At 43.6% G+C, this 27,846-nt stretch overlaps 1 protein-coding gene across 2 annotated transcripts in view; it reads right to left on the bottom strand.

Moving 5' to 3' along the window:
- The window catches only part of DEPDC1 (DEP domain containing 1), a 43,324-nt gene extending 18,147 nt beyond the window's left edge, over nt 1-25,177 (bottom strand). The window contains exons 1-9 of one of the 2 annotated variants that reach the window (XM_077450497.1): nt 25,047-25,177; nt 21,993-22,258; nt 21,412-21,568; nt 16,988-17,109; nt 13,756-13,886; nt 11,753-11,800; nt 9,540-9,680; nt 7,221-8,063; nt 2,170-2,342 (exon numbers count right to left, since the gene is read on the bottom strand). In XM_077450497.1, coding sequence (XP_077306623.1) covers nt 2,170-2,342; nt 7,221-8,063; nt 9,540-9,680; nt 11,753-11,800; nt 13,756-13,886; nt 16,988-17,109; nt 21,412-21,568; nt 21,993-22,258; nt 25,047-25,094 — 1,929 coding nt within the window. In that variant the 5' untranslated portion in view covers nt 25,095-25,177. The remainder of the gene's footprint in view (nt 1-2,169; nt 2,343-7,220; nt 8,064-9,539; nt 9,681-11,752; nt 11,801-13,755; nt 13,887-16,987; nt 17,110-21,411; nt 21,569-21,992; nt 22,259-25,046) is intronic. The other variant, XM_077450498.1, reaches the window with a different exon arrangement.
- Nucleotides 25,178-27,846: the final 2,669 nt, after the last annotated feature.

Raw genomic sequence — 27,846 nt, 5'->3', positions numbered from 1 at the left:
ACACCCCACACTTCCTGGCCCCATGCAATTGGCTATTCCACATTTTTAGAGCTCTAACTGTGAAGAAGCCTTTTTGTATGTGGATATTAAACCTCTCTTTCACCAAATGCAAACAGTGCAATGACCTCAATGGCCAACTCCAGGTTTCCTGTCACTAAATAGCTTGTTTGGGCCAAGCCAATTTCCTTTACCAAGTGATGCAGCCATTGTCGGTGCTCCATCATACTGTGGTAGCATCCGCTAGATACAGTATACAATGCTGTGTACTTGCAGCAAGACAGGGACTTCCTGTCTGCTGCTGGAACAAAAAAAACAAACAAAAAAAACAAAACATTTTTTTTTTTTTTAAACAATACAATCAAGTCAGGCTGAGATCTCCTAAGTCACTAGAAGCCTTGTATTTTTATCAAGGAATACAAGGATTCCTCTGACTGGCTAAAGGGGAGATGGAGTCGTCATTCACCCACGTCCCCAACACCGCCAAAGGATTTCTTGCATTCATACAAGTCTTTCTCCGAATGGCTGAGCAGCACGCAGCCCAACACAATTTTTATTCCTGCAGCAAAGTATGCTTGTTTGGCAACATCCTTCATCAATTCATGCCGATGCCTAGAAGGTCTTTTAACAAAATCTCTGATTGTCCTTTATCAAATTCCAGTTCCTGACTATAGGAGTTAAACCTACAAGTCTGTAGGTACTTCTACAATTGTCTGAAACGTCTATGTAACATCTTTACGTGTCCAAACATGTGGAGACCCTTTTTGTTCCAGCATGACTGGCCCCGTCCACATACCCAGCTCCATAGAGGTTTTGTGATGGTCACATGTCCACAAATTCCAGCCAGCGATATCCAAATTTTGTGGCCATTCCAAGCTTCACTAGAAGTATCCCATGTGGTAGTTTAAGCAAAGTTTAAAGTGTGCACATTAATGTAAAAAAAAAAAAAAAATATTTATTTATATATATATATATATATATATATATATATATATATATATATATATATATATATATATATATATATATATATATATATATATATAAAAACCAAAACAAAACACCATCCCTGACCCCTCTAGCTGCTTGTACTGTGAAGTACTCAATTCTCAAAAGACTACCACTAAAGACTTTAATGCCCTGTATACACGACCGGTTTTCCCGTCGGAATAAACGCTGAAGGTTTTTGATGGAATTCCTCTGAAAAACAGTCTTGCCCAAAGTCCGATCGTCAAGAACGCGGTGACGTACAAAGGGGCTAGAAAAAAGGAAGTTCAATAGCCAGTAGCCAATAGCTGCCGTCTCTTACTTGCTTCAGAGCATGCGTCGTTTTTTGGGGGAGAATTATTGCCTGGGATGACTCTCCCTTCTCCAAACACAGACTAGGTGGAAATTTTTGACACTTTGGGGGGTGGGTTTGAGCGGGTACTTTGTTTATACCATAGCGACCCACTGGAAGTTCTCCATCAGCCACCCACCCCCCACCCTTCTGGAACACAGGACAGCCAGCTGCCCACAGTAATCATGCTGGCGCCAGGGAAGAAGTGGCTTGGGTGAGCATAGCGTAGGACCTCTGGACAGGCAAGTGCCCTTTTATTTAAAAAAAAGTCATCAGTATTTGTAGCTGCTAACTGCGAGGGACTGCCTTAAACTCTTTGCTATGAAGACTGGAAGTTCAGGGAAGCCGCACTGAGACAGCAGGAGTCAGCAGCATTGAAACTGCAAGTGCTGGGATAAAAGTTTGAACAAATAGTTTAATTTGTACTCAATGCGTAAAAAAAAAAAAAAAAATTAAAAAAAAAAAAATATATAACTGAGGGTTTAATATTTTAAGCCTTAATGGTTAGGGTCCCGGAAAAGGCTGGAGCTTTAGGATTAGTCTTCTAGTAGAACTTCATTTTTGATTTTCAGGTATAAGCACCATATAAAAAAAAAAAAAAAAAAAAAAAAAACACACACAACACAGTAGCAAAATATACATATCAGTAATGAAAATGTGCTCATTGTCTGAGACAATATAGTCTTCAGCATTACAGGAAGCCCACACAGCATATAGGACATGAAGTGGAACAAAAATTACAGCTCTTGCTCTAAAGGCAACCAACATCTGACTATTCAGTGCCAGGAATTTTTTTAAACATACGATGCTTGAGAACAAAACGGCTTTCTCACCAATGATCTGGTGCCCATGGCATCGTGCAGTCGTGGCATGTCCACGTTCTGGCTCATCCGGGAGATCATCCTCATCAGCAGCTGGAGCTTCCTGCGGTTTGGAGGTGGGAGCAGCAGGCAGCAAACCTGCAGGGCGTCTATAGCCACTCTCTCCAGGTGAGGCTGCAGCAAGCCTGAGAAAACAGATCAGAGAAATCAGCGGACGGCTAACGCGAGAGTTGGCAACCCACAACCATTTTGGGATAGTGCCAGACGATAGCTGCTCACCCAGACAAGACATCATTGGAGAAACCACTGAACCTAAAATACCACACAGGGAATCTGGGACTGTGACCCTCAAAAAACTAAAACGAATGCAGCCACCACATCTATGGATTAGTAAACTGCAACAGATTACATTTTTTGTTCCTGGGTTAGATACACATACAAGTCTAATTGAACACTTTATATTCGTTAGGGTTAGGGAGAAGGCACAATCTAATGCCGTTTTAGTTAAAACATGCAGCACATTGGAAAGTCGGACCTCTCTTTTCACAGGCAAGCAGTGAACCCAGTCTTCAGTGGCCCGGCAAACCATCTGGCCCATTGCTTCAATCAACAGAGTTGGGCTGCTGGAGACCTCCCACCTTTCCTGGCACACTACTTCAAATCAACAGACTGCTGGAGGCCTGCCTCTACCAGCACACTGCTCCTCCAATAAACAGGGTTGGCCTGCTGGAGACACCCCACCCCCTTAGTGCACTGCTCCAACCAACAGGGATGGAATGCTGGAGATTTCCCCCCTTCCCTGGCACACTGCTCCAATCAACAGGGTCAGACCACTGGAGACCTTCCTTGGCACACTGCTCCAATCAGCAGGGTTGGACCGCTGCAGACCCCCCCCCCCCCCCCACCTCTCCAATCAACAGGGTCAGACCCCTGGAGACCTCCCACCTTCCTTGGCACACTACTCCAATCAGAGTTGGACTGCTGGAGACATTTTCTCCCACCACCCCCCCCCCTCCCTTCTGCAGCACAGAGCTCCAATCAACAGGTGCGGAATGCTGGAGATCTCTCCCCCCCCCCCCCCCCTTTACTTCTCCGATAAACAGGGTCAGACCACTGGAGACCTCCCCCTCCCTGCTCAAACCAACAGGATTGGACCACTGGAGATCTCCCTACCTTCCTTGGCACACTACTTCAATCAACAGGATTAGACCACTGGGGACCTGCCTCTTCCAGCACACGGCTCCTCCAACAAAGAGGGTTGGCCTGCTGGAGGCACCCCCACCCCCTCCGCAGCACATTGCTTCAATCAACAGGGCTGAACCGCTGCAGACCTCCCCCTTTCCCTGGCATACCGCTCCAATCAACAGGGTTAGACTGTTGGTGACCTCCCCCTCCCAGCACACTGCTCCAGTCAGCAGAATTGGATCGCTGGAGGCCTCCTCCCTTCCACAGCACACTGCTCCAACAGGGTTAGACCGTTAGAGACCTCCCCCCTTCGCTGGCACACTGCTTCAATCAACAGGGTTCGACCACTGGAGAACTTTCTTGGCACACTGCTCCAATCAGCATGGTTGGACCGCTGAAAACCTCCCCTTTCCCAGGCGCACTACTCCAATCAACAGGTTCAGACCACTGGAGACCTCCCATGGTTGGACCGCTGGAAACCTCCCCCTTTCCCAAGCACACTACTCCAATCAACAGGGTCAGACCACTGGAGACCTCCCACGGTTGGACCGCTGGAAACCTCCCCCTTCCCAAGCACACTACTCCAATCAACAGGGTCAGACCACTGGATACCTCCCACCTTCCTTGGCACACTGCTCCAATCAGCATGGTTGGACCGCTGGAAACCTCCCCCTTCCCTGGCACACTACTCCAATCAACAGAGTTGGACTGCTAGATACCTTTTCTCTCCCCCCCTCCCTTCCACAGCACAGCACTCCAATCAACAATAGGTACGGAATGCTGGAGATCTATTTCCATCTATAAACAGGGGTGGACCGCTGGAGATCTGGGCCATTGTGTCCTATGTCAAAGCAGCATGTAAAATCGGCATCTGATTGCCGTTTCAGTTTTTTTTTGCCACTAGAACTATATATACAGCCTGCCTTCATTACATTAATGTAGAGGGCTCCACGGGGCTTTAACAGACTAGCAGACTGAGAAGCTTCTACTTAACATTCATTAGTCATTCCCTTCAGTTACGTTCGGCTCCAACGTGCCAATGACAGGCATTTTTTTGGAAGTCAAAATGATTATGTACAGCTGTCAGCGGTACGCCTACATAGAAAAAATATTACCGGATCCCATTGGGAATATCTGACACAGCCTGTGGAAGCAAAAGAGAGCAAGATAGGGGCCGACTACTCATTCCCAAATTTTCTTTGCCATGACTAACAATATAACCTGTCAAATAAATTCAAGAAAGATGCCCGCTGGCACCCACAGGGGACAGACTACTCAAATGTACAGCTCGCTCCTCCGCTCACAGAAACCCAAAGATTCCAAAACTTTAACAATTTCGAAGTGTTTGGAAGAACCGAAGATTTTAGGATCAGTGGTCTCTACAAAAAGATAAAAACCTATAAATAAAAAATAAATAAATATTATAACAAATTTTTTCATTGCATCATTAAACAAGTGTATAATTTGTCTTGTTTAATGGTACATATCCTGTATAAATAGGTAAAAACAGGAGTCTAAATTCTCTATATTGATTGCAGTTTGATCCGTTTGTGAAAAGCTTCAAAATGACACACAAGTAGAGGAAAGAAACACATAAGGCACAAAAATCACATCAAATCAAAGAATTAAATTGTAACTTCATTTTCTTTAGAAAGCAGCCAGTGAGTAGAAAAGCCTGTCTCCTGCCAGCATGTTGTAGAGAAGGACCCTTACTCTGTGTGGAAACGGTGGTCTCTCTGCAGAGGTTCAATACACCACGTTCTTTTATTATTATTTAAGTTTTGTAATGGCTTTGCACAGAGCAGCCCAGATCCCTTTCTTCTGCGCTCCTCCTCTTCAGTGAGCGTTTCCTATGGGGACACTCATGTGGCCTGGCCCCCAAACCTCCTTGTCTGCATCAATTGAGGAAGACCGGGCCAAGCCCTACTCCTAGTCACAGCATTTGACTGACAGCAGCGGGAGCCAATGGCTCTCACTGCTGTAAACCAACCAAGAGAGATGGACCGATCCGGAAGAGCTGCTGCTCTCATGCACAGCACTGGATCGTGAATGGGCTCAGGTAAGTATAAGGGGGGGGGGGGAGGCTGGGGATTCTGTTACACAGAAGGATTTTTACCATAAAATGCATTAAAGTTTAAAAAAATAAAATAAAAATAAAAAATAAAAAAGGCCTTAGAACCACTTTGAAGCCTTCAAAGTTTTTATTACCACCCGTGTCCCTGACACTGAGATTCTCCCCTCTACTGGTCCTTTTTGACCACTGTAAGGCAAAAAGTTAAGTAGAATTCCAGAATAAACCCAGGTTATTTTAAAAATTCTCCCCTCTAAAACCTACATTGACTAAAGCAGGGTCTACACCAAGTTTTTTTTCCCCACCCACCTTCTCGCCATTCAACCAGCAGGTTTAAAAGGGGGGGGAGAGAAACGCACAGGTTAGCCAGCATAGAGTGGGGAGAGTGAATACATTTTAAGACTAGTTAGTTAGAATTATACTGGAATTCTAAGCATCATCTAAAAATTTTGATTTGGCCCCAGAACAGGAATAAAGGCAAATTTTCCAAAAATGGAGACACTTATTTTTGACAACTAAAAAGGAGGGGACAATTTTTCACATTGGAAAAAGAGATCCTCGCACAACTACTTGATTCTACAGCACAGGAAATGATGGAAAATCTCCACTAAAATGTATATGGTTTTTTTTTTTTTTTTTTTTTTTTATTAGGGCTGTGGAAATTAAAGATTAAATTCCTTTGATCGTTACTCACTTCTCTGCCGGCTTCCGGGTCTTCAGGGAGTTCCGCCGGAGATCTGGTGAGGTCACTGATATCAACGTCACCGGACTCCTCCCCTCCTTCCCCAAGTGCCTCTGTCTGCTAACGAAGGGAAGAGGGGGGGCTCGTCCGGTGACGTCGAAGTTCTGATTGGACATAACGCGTACAGGGGAGGAGCTACGCATGACGTCACCCGCTGCTGCCCTACGGAACTAACACGATTGTCGGCTTTACATACTGTGTTTTTATCATCTTTATGTGAGTAGTTTGTGTTTGAACACAAAAATTAAATCTGATACTTAAGCGGTGAGCACTTAGATCTTTTTCTACCCATGACCTGGCGTCCTTGCTGAGATCTAAGGAAACTTGAGAAGTTTATGGTCCGTGTTAACCCTTTTGATACCCGCTTGCATGACCACCTGTTTGCACAGGGGTCCATGCCATAAGGTGAGAGGGATTAGTTAGACCGGAGGTGGAGGGATTGTCACACTACTGTGGGAAAAAAAATAAAATAAATGACTTAGGTCAGTGCTACAGATTGAATTTAAAACTTATTTGTGTGAACTGTGAAGTTAAGTCATGGATTGTGGAAACTAACTAGTGTCGGGGGATGGAATATATAGTGTATACCACATTTACCACTGACTAATGCAGAGTTGCAATGCAAGGAGATCAGCTAAAAGTAGTTGGATCTGTATGTGCGTTATAATTAATCTCTCGTGATTTTACACTTTTTGACTACCTGGCTACTCTTATCCTACTGGCCAAAAAACATTTTTCTAGAGCATTTACAGAAACAGGCGATTTCATTTTCCAGGATCTACCACAATCTGATAGGTTAGTTTTGCATGGACTAACTTTTGCCTTCTCAGATAAGCAATGCAGACACAGGCAAAGCATGCAATATATAAAAGACAACAGAAAAGATGAAGACGAGACGGAATTATGGTGGGTTAAATAGAAGCATAGCATGCAGTGTGGTCATGCAACGCGTAGGGAGGGGGCATGCAGTGTAGTCATGCAACGCGTAGGGAGGGGGCATGCAAAGTGTTGGGGTTCTCATGCCATGAGTTGGGGGTTCTCATGCCACAAGAGTGTTAATCTTACTTGGCGTGCCAGTGCAGGGCTGGGAAGCGTGCAGTAGAGGAGAGCTGGAGGTTAGAGGGGAACTGGAGAGCTCCATAGTGCTCTGACACAAGCGCTTGGTCACAGTGATATCCAGATCAGCCATTTCCATCATTTCAATAGAACTCAACCGCTTCTGTTGCCGATTTTGCGCAGACTGGTTGGGTTTGACGGTAATCTCAGCCACTGGAGCGTTTATACTAGAGCAAGGGCCGAGGCAATCACCTAGACTCTGCGATCGAGGCAGTCTCCTGGAACCAGGGATAGGATCATATCGGTCCACAGCAGGCCAAAGTTGCAGAGTTTGTCCTTGACCGCCAGAAGACGAAGAGCGAGCATTTCCTCCTAAAAGTGCAGAATGGTCCTCTGAAGGCAGATTTGGGGAGCAAGGTTTTGAACTTGGAGAGTCTGCATCGTTACTGGAATACGACACATCGGCGATGCCCTCTAAGGAGCAGCTGCGCACCTGCACTTTGTAGGGCCCGCTGCCACCCCTTCCAGAAACGGAGAGATTCTGGCAGCTGCCACCGATGACCCTGCTGCCACCCTTGGACTGTCCATCTATGGTGCCGTACAGCGGGGCCCGTTGTGAGTTGCTGAGAGCAATGTCCCGTTGCTGTCGGCCGATCTCACCAAAGGTGTCGACGTCATCTTGCTCCTCTTCGTTGGGAACTTTGCGTAGCAAGCTAAGGAGGAGGCATTCCGTGGACTTAAAGTTGGTGTCTTCCGACAGCAGAGGCTTAGATTGCTGCGGTCTAGAAGCTCCCTTCTTTGGTTTGCGTTTCGTGGTGCGCCTGCGGGGTACTGTAATATAGCCACATACGACTATCAAGGAATGAAATACATGTTAAATATACCAGAGGAAGGAATGGGGAGGAGGACAAATCAAGCAGCCAAGAAATTAGTATAGACGGCAGTGCCAAAACTATTAAACAAGCAATGCTATAAAAAAAAAAAAAAAAAAAAAAAAAAAAAAATTATATAAATATATAATAAATAAAATATAAAAACAACAAACAAAAGTGGTTGTAAACCTCAGACATGAGATCTGAACAAAGCATATCCCTCTATAGCCGGGGCCTCAAACTGGCGGCCATCCAGCTGTTGCGAAACTGCAAGTCTCATGAGGCAATGCAAGGCTGACACCCACAGGCAGAGGCATGATGGGACTTGTAGTTTATCAACAGCTGGAGGGCCGCCAGTTTGAGACCCCTGCTCTATAGTGTGTACTTGCCTCTCTCCAAAGCACTAAGTGACACCTTTTGTCTGCCTCTTCATTCCTGCATGAATCATTTCTGACAAGTTTTCCTGACACCAAGAGAAAAATGGTGACAGGGGAGGGACCTCCAGCAGATTGACAGAAGCAGCTCTGTTCCTGTGTGAAGGGGGTGTGTCTCTACCCTCCAATCAGCTTCTAGAACTCTTGTACAGCGTGTAACTGTAGCCCCGCGCACAGCCCCGCACCCCCCATACACACACACACACACACTTGCTTTGCGAGTCTGAAAAATCTTTTGATCTCTGAGCTTTACAAGGATGTAGAGGACAAATGGCTGCAAACCGCTACAACTTATATACACTTCCATATACCCAGTGACTGGCATCAGGTGATGCAGATGAAAAATCCTCCTACAGAAATTGTACCTGTAGTCTATTCTCTACATCCATTCAAAGTGCAGAATTTATAACACTTGTCTGAGCTGTCAAAAAAAGGGAACGGAGAGCTGAAATTACATTCTGCAGAGGTCAGTGAGGAGAGCTCTGAGAGCTGATTGAAGGGAAGGGGAGGGAAGGGAAGGGGAGGGACACCCTCCCCCCCACAGAGCTGAGACTGTCAATCACAGGGTGTGTGTTGGAGCTCCCCCCCTTGCTTCTTTTTTTTTTTTTCTCTGTGTGAGGAGAACTTGTAGAAAAGTGACTCGCCGATAGAGGAACAAAGCCAGAAATGACACTTAGCGCTCTTAATGGAGACAAGTACACACTATAGGGGGATATGCTTTGTTCGTATTTCATGTCTGAGGTTTACAACTACTTTTAAAGTCTGATGTAGCGTTCCAAATGAAAAAAATAAATAAATAAAAAAACACAACCTTAGAGCTAGATGCAGTTGGACACTTGCTGCCTATAAGCTCGTGCATAAAAGCTGCCAATAAGCTTCATGGTGAACACGGGTTGTAATGCGTATGCTCACCATCTGCAGACAGCCTGGATGCATATTAGGGTCTACAGCAAAGCTACCACAAAACAGCTACACAGATGCATTACGTCAGGCCTGCAGACATTACAAATGTAAATACATACCCAAAATATTCACAAAGAGCTCATAATACTCATAGGTGAGAAGGGGTCCTGGGAGATTCAGGAAATAGTCCGCAACCGTCCTAAAAACATCTCCTTCAAACCCGGGATAGGTGGGCTGACTCAGATCATTGTTTCTTGGCCCTAATGCCAAACAGAAATCAGCATTTTAAACAAGACAATAGAAGAAGCATTTGCTGAATTATGCGTTGTTTGTTCCTGCAACAGACTATTGAAAGAAACCAACATTAGCATTTTAGTAACAATGGAAAACCCCACAAGGCCGATATACAATGCATCCGGAAAGTATTCACAGCGTTTCATTTTTTCCACATTTTGTCATGTTACAGCCGTATACCAAAATAGTTTAAATTTATTATTTTCCTCAAAATTCTACAAACAATACCCCATAATGACAACATGAAAAGAATTTTGTTTGAAATCTTTGCAAATTTATTAAAAAAAATTCCATGTACCCAAGACCCCCATCACACTACCAGCGTTTTTCAGGCGCTACATCGCTAAAAAACAGCACCTGTATAGTGCCTGAAAAAAGCGGCTCCATTCGCACTGGAGCGGTGCACTGGCAGGGCGTCAGAAAAAGTCCTGCCAGCAGCTTCTTTGGAGCGGTGAACTCACCGCTGCTCCCCATTGAAATTAATGGGGCAGCGATGCGATACTGCCGGCAAAAACGCCAGATTTAATCCCTTTTCGGTTGCTAGCGGGGGGTTTGCTGTGAAAGGGCTCCAAGTATTCACAGCCTTTGCCACGATACTCAAAATTGAGCTCAGGTTTCTACAACTTGATTGGAGTCCACCTGTGGTAAATTCAGTTGATTAGACTTGATTTGGAAAGGCGCACACACACACCTGTCTATAGAAGGTCCTATAGTTAACAGTACATGTCAGAGCACAAACCAAGCCATGGAGTCCAAGGAATTGTCTGTAGACCTCTGAGGCAGGATTGTATGGAGGCACAGATCTGGGGAAGGGTACAAAAAAAGAAAAAAAGTCTGCAGCATTGAAGGTCCCAATGAGCAAAGTGGCCTCCATCATCTGTAAATGGAAGAAGTTTGGAACCACCAGGACCCTTCTTAGAGCGGGCCATCTGGCCCAACTGAGCGATCGGAGGAGAAGGGCCGTAGTCAGGAAGGCGACCAAGAACCTGATGGTCACTCTGACAGAGCTCCAGCATTTCTATGTGGAGATAAGAGAACCTTCCAGAAGAACCATCTCTTCAGCACGCCACCAATCAGGCCTGCATGGTAGAATGGCCAGAGAGAAGCTATTCCTCAGAAGAAAAAAAAAAAAAAAAAAAAAAGGCACATGACAGCCCGTCTGGAGATTGCCAAAAAGCACCCGAAGGACTTGCAGACCATGAGAAACACAATTCTCTGGTCTGATGAAACAAAAATTGAACGCTTTGGCCTGAATGGCAAGCGTCAGGTCTGCAGGAAACCAGGCACCACCTCGACTCGAGGCTGTAATTGGTGCCAAAAGGTGCTTCATCAAAAGCTGTGATTACCGACGTACATGGGATGTTTTTGGAAAAGATTTCAAACAAACTTCTTTCATGTTGTCATTATGGGGTACTGCTTGTAGAATTTTTATGAAAATAATGAATTGCTTCAGGAAAGAAAGAAAGAAAGAAAGAAAGAAAGAAAGAAAGAAAGAAAGAAAGAAAGAAAGAAAGAAAGAAAGAAAGAAAGAAAGAAAGAAAGAAAGAAAGAAAGAAAGAAAGAAAGAAAGAAAGAAAGAAAGAAAGAAAGAAAGAAAGAAAGAAAGAAAGAAAGAAAGAAAGAAAGAAAGAAAGAAAGAAAGAAAGAAAGAAAGAAAGAAAGAAAGAAAGAGAGAGAAAGAGAAAGAAAGAAAGAGAGAGAAAGAGAAAGAAAGAAAGAGAAAGAAAGAGAGAGAAAGAGAAAGAAAGAAAGAAAGAAAGAAAGAAAGAAAAACGAACTTTTCGTTATAAAACATATCCAATAAAAATCAAATTTATTCAGAAATGTATGCCAAATTATATAAATTATATTTCGCTTCATATCTTTGGAAAACAAAAATACCAATAAGTGGACACGGCACTTCACAACTATAATTAGGATATTTCAAGGTGACAGACAGCGTTGCTTTTCATGTTAGAATTTAAAATGACTTCAACATAAGCAGTTATTTTCGGATGTGACCTGTTCACACTGAGCGAGCGTCAAGTGATATACTTACAATTTGCCAGACATTTCATAGCAGACAAGACCCAGTGAGGAAGGTCATCTAAATAACACAAAGACAATCAACATCATAAGTAAAGCACAAGTCACATGTGAACCAGTCTGTGTCCTCCAAAGAGATTACAATCCAATACACTGGCTACAGTAAGGCACGCAGCACAATTTTGGTGCAAGTCAATAAGTCCTAAATGTTTATGAATGGTGGGAGGAAGTTGGTACATTCAAAGCAAAAATAAAGATAAGGAAAACATACAACTGCCACATGGAAAGTGCACTACAAGAGGGTTGACCACGAAGCCACTGTTCTTGGTATAATAAAAAAGGGAGGTAGAAGCAGACAGCTTACTGAGTCTGCAGGATCCTGACACTGCTGATCGCGGGTGCAATGCTTTACACCCTTCAATGAAAAAAAGTAAAATTAAATAAAAAAATTTGGTTTTAGACTTCTTTCACACTGGGGTGCTTTGCAGGCACTACAGCGCTAAAAATTGCGCATGTAAAGCACCCTGAAAGAGCCATAGCTGTCTCTCCAATGTGAAAGCCTCGAGGGGGGTAAAAGTGTCCCCCTAGTGGCCTAATAGAGCAACGAAATTGACGGTAAAGCGCAGCTAAAAATAGTGGTGGTTTACCGCCAATGCATCCACTGCCCCAGTGTGAAAGGGGCCTAAGGCACTTTATCTGTGAGAGATGTGCATTTATTTATTGATTTTTTTTATTTTTTTTTACAAAAATCAAAGTGAACATTTGTTTGATTCCACCATTTTGTACACTGTACTTTTAAATTATGGAGGCTGAGCAATGGGTCAGAACAAATAAGACAGATTCTATAAAAGTTGGGCAACCTGGATTCATTAGAAGTCTTCTATAGAGCCTCTGAATGATGGACAATCTGTTATGGTATGCACAGGGAACAGAAAGCATTATATGATGGTAATATACAGTAGATGTACGATTGCCACAGGGGCGTAACTACAGGGGTTGCAGGCGTTGCCATTGCGACCCGGCCCCATTCTCCATGGAGCTGGTGCAGCTCCCCCCTCTACACTTGGATAGGCGGGACAGCAAATAGAGGGAACTGATGCCCTCCATATTCCTCCTGCAGCTGCCAAAAGCCCACTTTTCCTCCTGCAAGCAATAAGCAGCAGCAGGAGGAACACGGGGGCCATCAGTTCCTCTATATGCTGTCCCTCCTGAGGCCCACAGCTCTGCTCTCCTGTGCTGTTCCCCAGCAACTTCTGTGCTCTCCTGCCCCACCCTTTGCTGTTCTCCAGTCCCTGTGCGGTCACCACATTCTCCCCCCCCCCCCCCCCCGCTATTGTCTGGTACCGTCTCCTGCCCCCCTCCAGCCCCACAGCACTACCAGGTTCCCCCTTCCCCTCTACCACTGGCTGCTGTGGGGGATGAGTCAGGATGGAATAGGGGAAAGGAGCCGGTAAATATGCCATTTACCGATCCTTCCTTGCATGAAATGACAGTCAGTGATCGGTACCAATCATTCATTACTGAAGCGAAGTAAACCGTTTACTATGCTTCAGTATATGAATGGACAGGAATCCCTGTACACATTTTTTCCCCCCTGTCCATTCATTCTGTGCAGGTGAGGCTACAGAGATGGAGATAGAGCCCTCTGTCTCAAAAGATGAATCAGAGGTTTGTTTAGACCCCTGATATCTCACCAAAGCCCCCCAACTGGGCTCCTAAAGAATTGAAAAAAAAATTATTATTTATTATTAATGATATATATTTATAGACACCAGTGGCAAAACTACTAGGACCACTGGGTTCGGAGGGTGACTATTCATGGTTTCTCGCACCAGGGCCCTCAAAGTTCTAGTTATGCCTCTGGATGAGATAGAGAGTGATAGCTATAGAATATTATCTATCTATATATATATATATATTTTACACACACCTCACTGAAAGTAAGACATTGATTAATGTTATGCAGTGATAGTTGTGAATCTGAATGATTGCAACTCTAAAAAAGGAAGGACCAACCTGTCTTATCTTGTAGAAAGACCACTCCGTGTTTGCTGGTGTGCGTCATATTGTACATGATGTGAGCCGGATTTATCTGGGCCGGATTCAACACTTCATCCAGTGATGGCAAGGCCAGGATTTTCTGCAGACTAGTTAGATTAGACAAGAGAAAAAAAAATCAGAAAGAAGTACAATACAATACACAGAAGTCACAACAGTAAGGCAGGCCATAGGCGGAGCAATTTCTTTCATGGAGCCACGGGTTGCAGGAAAGAAGTTTGCACAATTCCCCCATTAACACAGATAGTGCTGACAAGAGAATCCCTCCTGCAGAGCAATTGTCTTCTACCGGGAGAAGACAGCAATTATAGCTAGCTGCTATAGCAGGCGCTAGCAATAACTGCAAAAGAATCCAGCAGGCTGGTTGTACCCAACTTGGTACATTAAGCCTGCCCATTAACGGTTGGAATCTGGCCTGGTTCCTGCTGGACCGGCCCAGATTCAAACCGTGTATGGCCGGCCTTAAATTCACAATGGACCTGGTCAACAAGGTATAATAGATCACAGAAAGCATCATATGAAAAATCCTATCCTTGTACAACTGGTTACAACAAATAGGAAACAAAAAGAACAGCGCAACACATTTTAAAGTGCAACTTCAGTCATTTTTTTTTCAACTTTCCATCTATTAAATCTTCTGCCCTTGTTGTCATTTTAACTTTGGATAGCAAAACATTTTTTTATGTCAGTAAATACCTTATACAGTCCGCTTCCTGTTTCTTGAGTCATAAGAGGGCCAATGAAAGTTGCATAGCTGGAGGTGTGCCTCTGTGTAAATCCAGGAAGTGAACAGGCAGCAGCTTCAGATGCCCACAGTTAAAATGGCTGCAGCCAGACTTGGTGGGGGGAGATTTATGCAGCATATTTGGCAAGTACGGAATCACACTGAGGTTGATTTACTAAAGCTGAAGAGTACAAAATCAGGTTCAGAACTGTATAGAAACCAATCAGCGTCCAGGTTTCTTTGTCAAAGCTTAATTGAACAAGCTGAGGTTAGAAGCCGATTGGCCACCATACACAGCTGCACCAGATTTTGCACTCTGCAGTTTTAGTAAATAAACCCCAATATATAATATGCAAAGTGGTTACAAATTATGTGAGCAGACTGCTCAGGGCCACACAAACCGCCTTAATCAGGGATGGGTAAAATGCCCGATTGTTAAATGGACTCAAAAGTACTGCTGCAGGCAGAGGATGTACTAAACAGTCAGTGCTGTGGCAAGGGCCTTTGAATGTGCAGACACCAACCAACGCATTTTTTTTTTGGCCCCTGAAATCCATTGGCTGTCTTTTGCCCCAATGGTTGTAACCAGGTAAATTGGACACCTGAGGGTTTTTCCATTGGGCCCTCTTTGACATCTAATGCCTCATACACGCGGTCAGATTGTATGAGGTGTGTGGGCTCCAGCAGACATTTTTCCATTGGAATTTCCGTCGCACAAAATTTGAGATCTGGTTCTCAAATTTTCCATCAACAAAATCCGTTGTCAGAAATTCCGATCGTGTGTACACAATTCTGACGCACAAAGTTCCACGCATGCTCAGAATCAAGCAGAAGAGTCGCACTGGCTATTGAACTTCATTTTTCTCCGCTCCTCATACGTGTTGTACGTCACCGCGTTCTTGACGTTCGCAAGACAAGTTTGAGCCGACATTCGTCTGAAAAAAAATCCCATGGATTTTGTTGTCGGAATGTCCGATCAATATCTGAGCATGTGTACAGGGCATTACACTTAGATGAATGTCCTCTCCTGGGGGGATCTCTGTCCACATTTTGGTAACCTGTGCAAGTCTATATAGTGTAGAATACCTCTTATTAGTAAGGAACCATTAATATTTTTTTTTTTTTTTGTGCCCAGCAGGGTCACCTTAAGACCCCTTTCACACTGGGGCGTTTTTCATGCGTTTTTCATGCACTTTAGCGTTAAAAAAGCGCCTGAAAGAAGCTGCAACTGCAATCCCAATGTAAAAGCCCGAGTGCTTTCACACTGAGGCGCTGCGCTGGCAGGGAGTCAAAAAAAGTCCTGCAAGCAGCTTCTTTGCAGCGCTTTTGGAGCCGTGAATACAACGCTCCTAAAGCGCCCCTTCCCATTGAAATCAATGGGAAGCGCCTGAAAAACACTATTGGCAGCAGCGTTTTGTGGGCGCTTTTAACCCTTTATTTGGCCACTAGCAGGGGTTAAAAACACCACAATAACGCTCGAAAAACGCTGGTAAAGCGCTTCTAGTTTAAGCGGCGCTTTACGAGAGTTTTTCGGGCACTGACATTGTGAAAGGGCTCTTAAAGCACTTGGGCTTTCACATTGGGACTGCAGAGGAGGCTTCTTTCAAGCGCTTTTTTTAATGCTAAAGCGCCGGAAAAACGCCTGAAAAACGCCCCAGTGTGAAAGGGGTCTAACTAGCAAAAAGTTAAAGAAAAAAAAAAAGCCACACCAAAAGGTTTGTAAAATGTACCGTTCGCCTAACAGCAAATATTACAAGCCACCTAATAAAGCCTTTATGAACAAAGAAATGTTCTCGTTGTGCCCCTCTGAGCTTGGCTAAAATTTATTAGAGGGCTAAACCCCACCCACTAGGAGTCTATCATGCGAGTGTCTCAAGTGGTCAGTGTGGGGCGCTCTCACAAACAGTATGACAGACAGGGCTTCCATTCTCACGATCCCCCAAAACAATCAGTGCAAAAAAAAAAAAAATGTATGTTGTTTGGCAGAAAACTATACACTATGTACAACATAATATGAGAGCTGAAAATTATTAAATTTAGCTGCAAATTTCTAAAAGGCTTTCTTGGATATGGAAGCAGCTTCAACATTCCTAAGATTTGTAAGGTCATGTACTGTATTCGTAAAGCACCAAACGTTGCGTTGTATGTGCCAGCATAGGACAAGAGACCAGACTTTTCAGGGCTTGTATTCTTGCTAAATCTATAGCTCCACCTTATTATCTGCCTATTCATTAGACTACTGCCGATACTTATCTGAGGCTTTCCAGCAAAATCCCCCACCAACCAAGACAGCAGATATACCCTACTGCACATCCAGTTTTAACTCTTAAGTGTTCTGCGACAACTCAAGAGGTTTAAAATGGATTCTAAAAAGTCTCAAGGTTTTACCTTCATGCATTCCATCTATGAAGCAAAAAAAAAAAAAAAAAACCCCACACAAGAAAACAAAACCCCCTCCAAGCTTACTGGTTCAAGGTGATGTTCCCCCAGATATCCTCAATGTCTTTCTGGGTCAGTTCCCGTGGGTCACTTTCATCACAACCCTGATCTTCTTCCATCATTTCTATCTCCTCATTCTCTTGTTGACCCTGGAACAACATAGAAATTAATGCAGACACAAAAAGAAGAAAAAAAAAAAAAAAAAAAAAAAAAAAAGTTTAGACTGACCCTTGTTCTGTGTTTTAACAAAAAACAAACAAAAACGCGTTTAGTAGATTCCAAAATCACCCACATCTCCACCAATCCCAAACCAAACACTTTCCAAATCATAACCCAAATCAGTGGGCAATTTATAATATATATAAAAATTTTGAACTGCGCCTCCCATTTGTTAAGGCTCGAAAATTCCAAGACAGTACAGATACCCCCCCAAATGACCCCTTTTTTGGAAAGTAGACAGTCAAAATGTATTTAGTAAGAGGCATGACGAGTCGTCCTCCACCCCCCCCCCCCCAAGTCGTACTTTTTGAAAAAAGAAATTAAAGTACGGCATCATCATATGACTTGTGTGGCAGAGATTACCGATTGGTGACAGTATGTATATAAATATAAAATGGTCTCCCCCCCCCCCCCCCCCCAAAATCATGGGACCAGAGCTGTGCAGTGTTACCATAGTGACACTGTACTACTCTGGGGGGGGGGGTTCCCCCACACTACGATTGCTTATAACAGTGATTATCACTGTAATAAGAAATTTTTATGAATGGCATCCATGCATTGCCAGTGTGTACTATTGTGATAGCTTTGATTGGCTTGGCATAATACAAATGTGCTGTGATTAGCCCTGTCTGTACAATGCGATCACTGTGACCAATCATAGAGACCACCACAATAACACAATGAATGGCTTTCATTCATAGCCATTCTCTGAGTACAATGACATGCGATTTGTCATGTGATCACATGGTACCGACCTGGTACAAAAATCTATCATCCGTTATGGCCAGTGGACACAGCAGGTGACAGATCAAGCCACAGTGCAGCGACCAGAGAGCGCAACTGGAAGGACTTCGTATGACATTCACCAAGGATGGGAAAGCTCCCACTTGGCTGCCATTTTGCTATAGGCCAGATGTGAAGCATTCAAATAAAAAAGGAGTTGTAAAGTCACTAAATCAAAAATTCCCTCTGTTACAGAAAGATATCCTGTGCATTATCTTTTTTTTTTTATTATTCAACAAAATACATTACAGAGGTCTGCTGTGCACTCACGTGACCTCTTGGCTCTCTCCTTACCCAATCTGAGGACTACAGTGGGAGGGGCTGCGATTCCCCATTGACATCAGCTGGAAAGGGGAGTGGAGGGAGATCACGTGAGCGCACAGCTGTGCTCTGAAAACGTTAAAACATTATAATAACAGTATTTCTAGGAGTTTTTCAGGACAGCACCTAGAGAACATGCAGTTCCACCCATTATCCCAGGAAACACTGCCATCACTGTTTAAAAGACCGGACACTTACACCATGGCCTCAGTTGTTATCGAGTACCTCTAGCCATGCTGAACTTATAGAAGCAAAACAGCAATAACACATTAAAATCACAATCAAGGGAAGGTCATAGGTGCTGTCCTGAAAGACTCTTAGAAATACCAATACCGGCAAGTCTAACTAAAAGTTTTCCCACCTCATCATTCAGGACAGCATCAGAAGATAAGCGAGTACTTAAAAAAAAAAAAAAAAATTTATATATATATATATATATATATATATATATATATATATATATATATATATATATATATATATATATATATATATATATATATATATATATATATATATATATATATATCCTGCAGCTGAGAGAAAATCCATCCTATGGTGGCGGGTGAAAGTAGAGAAACCCGTACATGTGGCTGCTTTACAGATTGGTCCTGGAGAAGAACCAGCTCGTTTCTCCCCCCCCCCCCCCCAGGATGTTGCCACAGCACGGGTTGAATGGGCCACTACCCCTGTGGGAGGTTCTACTTCCGTGACGTTATATAAGCTTCCCTGATGGCCAACCATTCAAAGCCATCTTCCTATAGTGTTTTTTAGAGGCCCGCACCCCTATCCCAGCCCTGAGAACAAAGAATTTGATTTTCTGAATTCCCTTGTGACCTCAACATAGTGTAACAGACATCATCTTCTTACGTCCAAACTGTGAAACACCCTTTCTTTAGGGCAGGATGGTGCTGGACAGGAAGTTGGCAGAACCATCTGTTGCCGGTTTGAGATTAGCCAGCATTTTTTTTTTTTTAACAAGGAATCCGCTTTTTTATCTGCGATTTCCTTCAGGACCCCCATATCCTCAAACGCTAGGTCTGTATTCTGTGATAACTGGGAGAAAGCCCCATCCAGCTTAGGTAGTTTGTTCCAGACCTGAGCACTAACTTTGTCAAAAGGAAACCTCCATTTGATCTTGAGAGAGAGAAAAAAATAAAAATAAAAAAAAAATAAAAGAAGGAGGGGGCCCTTACAGGATCTTTTCATGCCCTTTTAAACAGCTGATAGAAATTTGTGTACCAGAAACACCCGGTTCTTAACTACCCCTATACCCTGATGCGTTTTATCATGCAGGGATAACTAGATTTTTCGCTTCCTTAATGTTCAGGGTGGTATGGATGTTTTTCAGCAAGTCGTCCACCTCCTTCAGGGACAGCCTATAGTGAGAGGAAGAAGCTTCCTTTCTCCCATTAGCCTCTCTGGTCACAGAGGTGGACAGGAGACTAAAGGATGGTGAACTAGCCCTACTGCGAGGCTTTGCAACCAGACGCTTGTCCAGATACGATCGGAGCGACTGAAAATTGTCCGACAACTCTTTCCGGGAAGGAACTGAGCAACTCATTCGGCTGGGTTGCAGAAGCCGCCGAGGAAGTCTCCTCTGACTAAAACCGCTATACAGATTCTACATAACGCCTTGGTCCAAGAATCCCTAAGCGTAGCTTTACAGGGCGGACATTTCTTTTAGGGGTGGGGAGGAGTGCTTGGTCTTTTCCCTGACCTTTTCCTGAAATACAGCAAGCCACCTGACAAAATCCATCATATAAAAAAAAAAAAAAAAAAAAAAAAAAAACACAACATCGGGGCTCCCCTACCCCACAGCTCAAAATAAACAAACACAGATAGTGACCACAAAAAACAAAAATCAGAATCACTATCCTAATCACTCTCCCTAGTGCTGTAACCTTTGGAGAGTGATGCAGCCCCCCCCCCCCCCAGGGAGTAAGAGAGGGAATCCATACATGGCCCAAAGTGAATAAAGCCAGGGACCTCTGCACCTGCTTACCTGGACCTGGCTGGGGTTTGTGGCTCCTGCCACCGCGGCCTGCTCCTCTGGATCCATCAATGCAGAGGCTGCAGGGGGATGTCCAGCTGTCTTTTGCCGCTGTGAGGACCAGACATACACCAGCTGGGGCCGCCTCCTCATCTTGCATTCCAGCGGCCGAAACCGAAAAGCCCTCGCATACCACTGGAAGTCCCGGCCCAGCCGGAAATGATGCCGCTCACCATCTGGGACCAATGGAGGCATGGGATGCTGAGATACTGCCGCTGCATTTCACCGGCGCTCGCAGTCCCCCTCCGGTCTAAATAAAAAAAAGAGTATGACCCCCAGCAGCCTCTGTCCTCGCCGGTCTTAAAATGGGGGGAAGAAATCAGAGATCCCCCTCCTGTCAGGAGTGGGGTTGTGCTGGGCATGGTCTGCAAACAACCCCCCCCCCCCCCCCCCACACACACACACACACGGCACAGGTATGCCATTACTTTCCCCACCTGGAGAGAGCGTAGCACACTTCTGGTTCCCTGCAGCGCTTCCACCATGGCAGAGGAAACACAACTGAGGCCATGGTGGAAGTTTCCAGTCTTTTAAAAAGTGACTGCAGTGTTTCCTGGGAAAATGGTTGGAGCTGCGCTCTCGCTCTCTCTCCAGGTGCAGTCCCGAAAGACAAGGTGAGAAAGTATTTTGCTGCATAATTTTTTAAAAACACAGATACTACACAGTATATCTCTTTCTGCAACAAAGGGGCTTCCAGGATTTAGGATTAGTCATTTTACAGCCATAGCGGCAGGAGGAGAGGAGATGGCTTACGCAGACTCCCGAACTGACAGGGAGGGAGGGGGAGAGGCCAGTGATGGCGAACCTTGGCACCCCAGATGTTGTGGAACTACATTTCCCATGATGCTCATGCAGTATAGTTGAGCATCATGGGAAATGTAGTTCCAAAACATCTGGGGTGCCAAGGTTCGCCATCACTGCTGTAGCCTGACAGAGGCGCGGAAACTGACCACAGCATCACGGATCAGCAGCCATGATTACTGTGGTCAGCACACTAAGGGGGACACAGGAACAGGCAGGATTAACCAGGTATTTTACAGCATGTACTGACTGACTATTAATGTACCTCACTGACCTGGCCATCTAGAGAGTTGTGCCGTTTAGGTGTCTTCTTGGAGAAATGTGGCATTTTAAACATATTGTCCTTTTCTTTGAAGACATTTTCTAAACTGCTTCTCTTCCAAAGAGGCTGCCGATTCGGAATGGTCTTCACAGGAGAAGTGGAAGGGAACCTACAGAAAAAACAAAGAGTACAAAAATACATGGGTATGCACCTATTTATTCCTCTAATCCAGCCTCTCAAATTTTCTACTTCAGTGGAACCCTTGAAATAATTTTCAGGACTCAGGTACCCCTTGGTAAGATTAGTCTATTATCAGTGGTCATTGGGAAAATGCTCCTTACAATGGTGGTGATAAGTGGGAAGAATCCCCCCCCCCCTTACAGGGTGGCCAGAAAGACAGTCTTGCAGTCATGCCGCTGCCTCTACCAAGTGGGGTTGGACATGAATCTATGTAGGCAACCTCATATGAGAAGTCAGTTGGCTGCTCAAGGAACCTATAGCCAACCCTGGAGGAACCCTATTGTTCCACAGAACCTTGGTTAAGAATGGAAGCACTAAAATGTACAGAAACCTGCATAGTTGGCAAACAATACCTGTACAGGTTGTGGTTATCCTCCAAGTCCTCGGTGCCCCATCTCCCCTTCAGGTCCTCAATAACATGGTTCTTCAAGAACTTCCTTAGAAGTTGGATTGTCTGTTGCCTGGTCACTTCCGTTCCAAAATTGCTGTTATTCCTGAGCAGCTGATGAAGCCAGTCTATGGCCTCAGAGGCCGTAAAACAGTTCCCAAAAGTCTTAAAGTGTATTCTGTGCTTCTTCAAGGGCATTCCAGCCCGAAAGTATTTGGTTACTTCATTCCACTGGAAGGCAAAGAATTGCTATTAGATTAGCCCAGCGCTCAAGTTACATGATAAATATTTGCTGAAGCCCATTTCACACCCCTGAGACCTTCAGATATACAAAGTATCCATCACACGATGACTAGAGTAACCCGCCCTGGTGATGGGTATATGACAGACCAGGGGGGTAGGCAACCTTTTGAGCACAGTGTGCCGAAAAATGTGTTCAAAGAAATTGAGCGTGACAATTTTATAAAAAAAAAAAAAAAAAAAAAAAAAAAAAAAAAAAAAAAGTTCAACTTTACACTCTCAAATCACAAAAAGGATTTTTTTTTTTTTTAAATAAAAGTAAATGCTGTAAACTACTTTAGTAGTAAGAAATTAACATCCTGCAACTCCACACCTCAGATCACTGTCACCCCCGCCCATCTGTCCCAACACTGTAAACCCCCCCCCCCCCCCCAACGACCATCTGCCCCAGCACTGTAACCCCCGCCTGCACATTATCTTATCTTTCGGTTGATGTTGTTCCCTTGTGACACACCCAGTTCTAGGAGCATCTACTCCATGTATAATCAGGAATGCTTATTCCAGATGATGGTGAATGTTTATACCACAATCGCTCTACAGAACTGTGATCTGAATGCTCTCTAACCTCAATGTGTAATCCAACCTTTGGTATATGTATACCCCACCCCGACCAAACTGCTCAAAACAAGATCAGATGGTACAAAAACCCACACACACACACACACACACACACACACCACATTGTGAAAAGGTGGCTGGAAAACAGCACACAAATAGACTCCGCGCCACTTAAAAATATGCAAAAAAAAAAAGAAGAAGAGAACAAATAATCAGTGATTCAAATAAATTAAGTGAAACACTAATAGCTGCTCCCTAGAAGCAAGAAAAAAACTTAATCCTGCTAGAAGATAATAGGGGCGCTGGAAAAATATATGATAAACAACGATTACAAATGTGAAAATTGATGATCAAAGAACACCTCGAGTGGTATATAACCTAAATTGAAAAAAATATATATAGACAATTGAAAAAAAAATGTATAAATAATGGTGCTAATAAATAAAATCCCTCTTAGATGCTAGAAAAACAACAACAACAAAAACACCAAAGTCCGGAAAGTGATTCAAGAAAAAACCAAAGTCCAAAAGGTGATTCGTTTAGTGATAAACTCAGTTTATATCCATATGTCAGAAGGCGGCTGAAATCTTCTACTAAATTGTGACACGTCCCTTCACCAAAATTTTTAGACATAGACACCACCCCAGCTGTGCAGATAAGGTTGTCTTCTTACCAGATGATGTAGACTACTTTAGTTAAAAAGATAGTCAAATAGGCTTATGCAGGTGAATTCCCTGCTCAACTGGAGTAAAGATGGACCTCTTATGGAAAAAACCTTCTCATAGATTCAGACCGGTCATAAAAAAGGAGAGCAAACAGAATCCATATAGTGTGACACCGTTTAATTATAAAAAAGTTAAAAACATAAAGCCAAATGGCTGCTTACGTTTGCCGGTGCCCGACCTGGCACTGGGGCTGCTAACTTAAAACAATCGTTTCGTGATAGATGCGTAGTTCCTCGTTGAGTACGGCGTGCGTTCCACCAGCTGGTGCCAAATCCCCCTGCCCTCGTACTAGATACCAGAGGAGACAGCCGGTGCCCCCCCCCCCCCCCCCAAATCATACTAGAGGTGACAGTCAGTGCCCCCATTGTACTAGATGTGACAACCGATGCACCCCTCCCCCCCCCCATCATACTAGATAGGAGAAGTGACACCCAGTGCCCCCCTCACCCCCATACTAGATATGAGGGGTGATATTAACAAACCAAGCCAAATGGTGTATGAGAACTGCGGACCAACTGCCATATCCCAAATAATGTTTAACAAAAGGAGAGAAGACCCTGCGGTGCCCCCTGGTACTAGATGACACGAGAAGTGACACCCAGTGCCCCCCCATAATAGATATGAGAAGTGACACCTGGTGCCCCCCATACTAGACGATACAAGAAGTGACACCCGGTGCCCCCCCATAGTAGATATGTGAAGTGACGCCCGGTGCCCCCCATAGTACATATGAGAAGTGACACCCGGTGCCCCCCCCGTACTAGACAATGAGAAGTGACACCCGGTGCCCCCCATACTAGACGATACAAGAAGTGACACCCAGTGCCCCCCCATAGTAGATATGAGAAGTGACACCCGGTGCCTCCTGTACCAGACGACACGAGAAGTGACGCCCAGTGCCCCCCATAGTAGATATGAGAAGTGACACCCGGTGCCTCCTGTACCAGACGACACGAGAAGTGACGCCCAGTGCCCCCCATAGTAGATACGAGAAGTGACACCCGATGCCCCCCGTACTATTTAAATAATAAATACAAAAAAAAAGTTACATTCTGTCTTTGGCCTGGCTGAATTTATTTTATTTTTTTTAAATATATCAATAATAAATGAAAAAACAAAAATAAAATAAAAAATGAAATCATTACCCACAAATACATATAAATAAGGAGGGGACACCCGGTGCCCCCCATAGTAGATAATACGAGAAGTGACACCCGGTGCCCCCCGTACTATTTAAATAAAAAAATACAAAAATAGTTACATTCTGTAGTTGGATTAGCTGAATTTTTTTTTTTTTTACACAACAATAATAAATGAAAAACAAAAAGTTAAAATAAATAATAAAATAAAAAAGAAATGACCCATAAATACATATAAATAGGGAGGTGACACCCGGTGCCCCCGGTTCTCTCATACACACAGATCACGCCACTTACCAGCTTGGTGGCCCGGTACGGTCCCGGGGTGATGATCCGGCTCTCCATCGTCCGATCTCTCGGTGGCCCGCGGGCCGCCAGCGGCTCTTTAACTCGCCCGGAACACGTGACCCTCCCGAGTTCTCCGCTCAACCGTCCACCGAGAGTTTGAAAAGCGTGCCCAGAAGGCGATGGACGGCGATTGGCTGCGTTAGATGCGCACATGAGATTGTCCGCCAATCAGAGCTCGGAGGCGTCCTGAGAACGGAGGACTTGCGCTTGTGTTCAGGAACTGGGCGGTGCGATGGGCGGGGGGTGAAGGTGGGGGGTGTGGCCTCCAGTGTTCTCCGTCTGTCCCTGGAACGCCTTTCTCCTCCCCCACAGCTGAATGCCCGTTTGTATTTCCTGTTCTTATCTCCCCATCCTCCGTCCTGGGACCGATCATCAGTTCTGTCCGGGACCGATCATCAGTTCAATCCCGGGACCGATCATCAGTTCTGTCCGGGACCGATCATCAGTTCAATCCCGGGACCGATCGCCAGTTCAGTCCGGGGAATGCAACCCTATGCGGTGCACATGGACGGCCAGGAAAGCAAATGTTATACTTGTTACATTGTATATTTCTATCATTCCATGTATGAAGAATGTCCGGGAGAGAGAACACGATGGACAGTAAGAATACAATCATAAAAGACAAGAAAAGATTATATAACTAATAGTAAAAATAAAAAGTAAATTATTACATAAATAACATATTATCACAAATAAATAATACAATAAATTGTTATAAAAATACAGTATTATTGTTATTATTTTATTATAATTGATTATATCAAAAATAATTTATATTTTGACAAGAATAAAAAATAATAACGAATAAAACAATTTCATAAAAATAAAATAATGTAGTAAATGAATACACAAATACATATATAAAATAATTTATTATTAACCCTTTCATGACTAAGCCTCTTTTTGGCATTTGGTGTTTACAAGTTAAAATCCATATTTTTTGCTAGAAAATTACTTGGAACCCCCAAACATTATATATATTTTTTTAGCAGAGACTCTAGAAAATAAAACGGCGATTGTTGCAATATTTTATGTCACACGGTATTTGCGCAGCGGTGTTTTAAATGCAACTTTTTGGGAAAAGGGACACTTTCATGAATTAAAAAAAAAAAACGAAACAGTAAAATTAGCCCAATTTTTTTGCATAATGTGAAAGATAATGTTACGCCGAGTAAATAGATACCGAACATGTCACACTTTATAATTGCACGCACTTGTAGATTGACGACAAAGTACGGTACCTAAAAATCTCAATAGGCGACGCTTTAAATTTTTTTTTCACGGTTACCAGGTTAGCGTTACAGAGGAGGTCTAGTGCTAGAATTATTGCTCTTGCTCTGACAATTGCGGCGATACCGCTTGCCATTATGTACATTCGGTGATGGAGGTGCCAGAACTGCGTTCTTCCACATTCCCGCTGAAGAAAAGCCCTGCTAATGCTACTAATATTATTAACAAATTGTAGATTAATATACTGTATAAATAAATGAATATTTTTACTACTGCTACTACCACTTCTACTACTACTAATAATAATATTAAAATAAATAATAATTTAACTTCTTATACAAAATAATAATAATTAGTATTATAATACTACAATAGATAAAATAATAATTCCAAATTAAATATATAATGCAAATGAGCAAATGACTTCTAAAGAGAGGACTTCGGCATTTTAGGCTGACTATGGTTAATAAAAACTAAAATGAAAAAATGAATTCAAGTGCGAGGTGCCAATAAAGTAGATCTATAGGAATTGGCAAAACAGGTTTTTTTTGGATAGAGAGGGTTATAACCAATGTCAGGTTTTTCTTTTTTTTGGCATTGGGGAGAATTCCCATCACTTCTTGTCATAGCCAAAATAGGAATGGAGAGGAAACCCCTCCAAAGTGAGGCTGTCACCAGAACTCGTGTCCCCAGATTTCCCCTCTATTCCGGTTCTGGAGACAACCCAAAATTTGATCAAAATACCACCAAAGGAAAGCTCTATTTGTGTGAAAAAAAAAAAATATTTCCTTTGGGTACAGTGTTGCATGATCGCACAATTACCGGTTAAAGTAGTACAGTGCTGAATAGCAAAAAAAGACCTGGTCATGAAGGGGGTAAAACCTTCCGAAGCTGAAGTGGTTAATAAATAATAAAAAAAATGTATATAAAAGATAGGATTGCAGTAAAATGTATATAATAAACTGTAGAGCCATGGGGGGGGGGGGGGGGGGGGTTTAATAACAGCCATAAGAACGATGTGTAATAACCTTGCAAAGAATCATGAATAACATAAATGGAACTTTGTAACAATTATTACTTTTCATATCAGGACAGCCTTGTGGATTTGCGGCACATAAAACAGGAGAGGGCTTCGTATGTATATAAATGTTCAGGAAGCAGAACAATGCTTTGGATAAATTATTATGGAGAATGAATACAAAGAACACCAAGGTCTGAATGAGCCCTAAGGGATGCATGTGGATCGCTTTTCATAAGGAGATGGACAATCAATATGCCGCCTTCTCACTGCCTATTGTAACCCTCAAAATGCTGACCCATCACCCACACAGTTGCGGCGCGGTCCCGTTCACATGAATGGTTTTACGTTCCGTGGCAGTACCATTTACTGCCTGCCAAATGCAGTATGTCATTTAAACACTTGCCGCACGGTCAGTCTAGGGTGACCACGTGTCCCGGATTGTCCGGGACAGTCCCGCATTCTGCAGGTCTGTGCCGGCCACCTTCACTCACAATACAG

The sequence above is a fragment of the Lithobates pipiens genome, unplaced genomic scaffold (assembly GCF_037356315.1).
Source record: "Lithobates pipiens isolate NorthernLeopardFrog02 unplaced genomic scaffold, aLitPip1_a1.2 Scaffold_23, whole genome shotgun sequence".
NCBI lineage: Eukaryota > Metazoa > Chordata > Amphibia > Anura > Ranidae > Lithobates > Lithobates pipiens.
The sequence above is the reverse complement of the archived record's forward strand: the minus strand, read 5'-3'. Positions and strand labels throughout refer to the sequence as shown.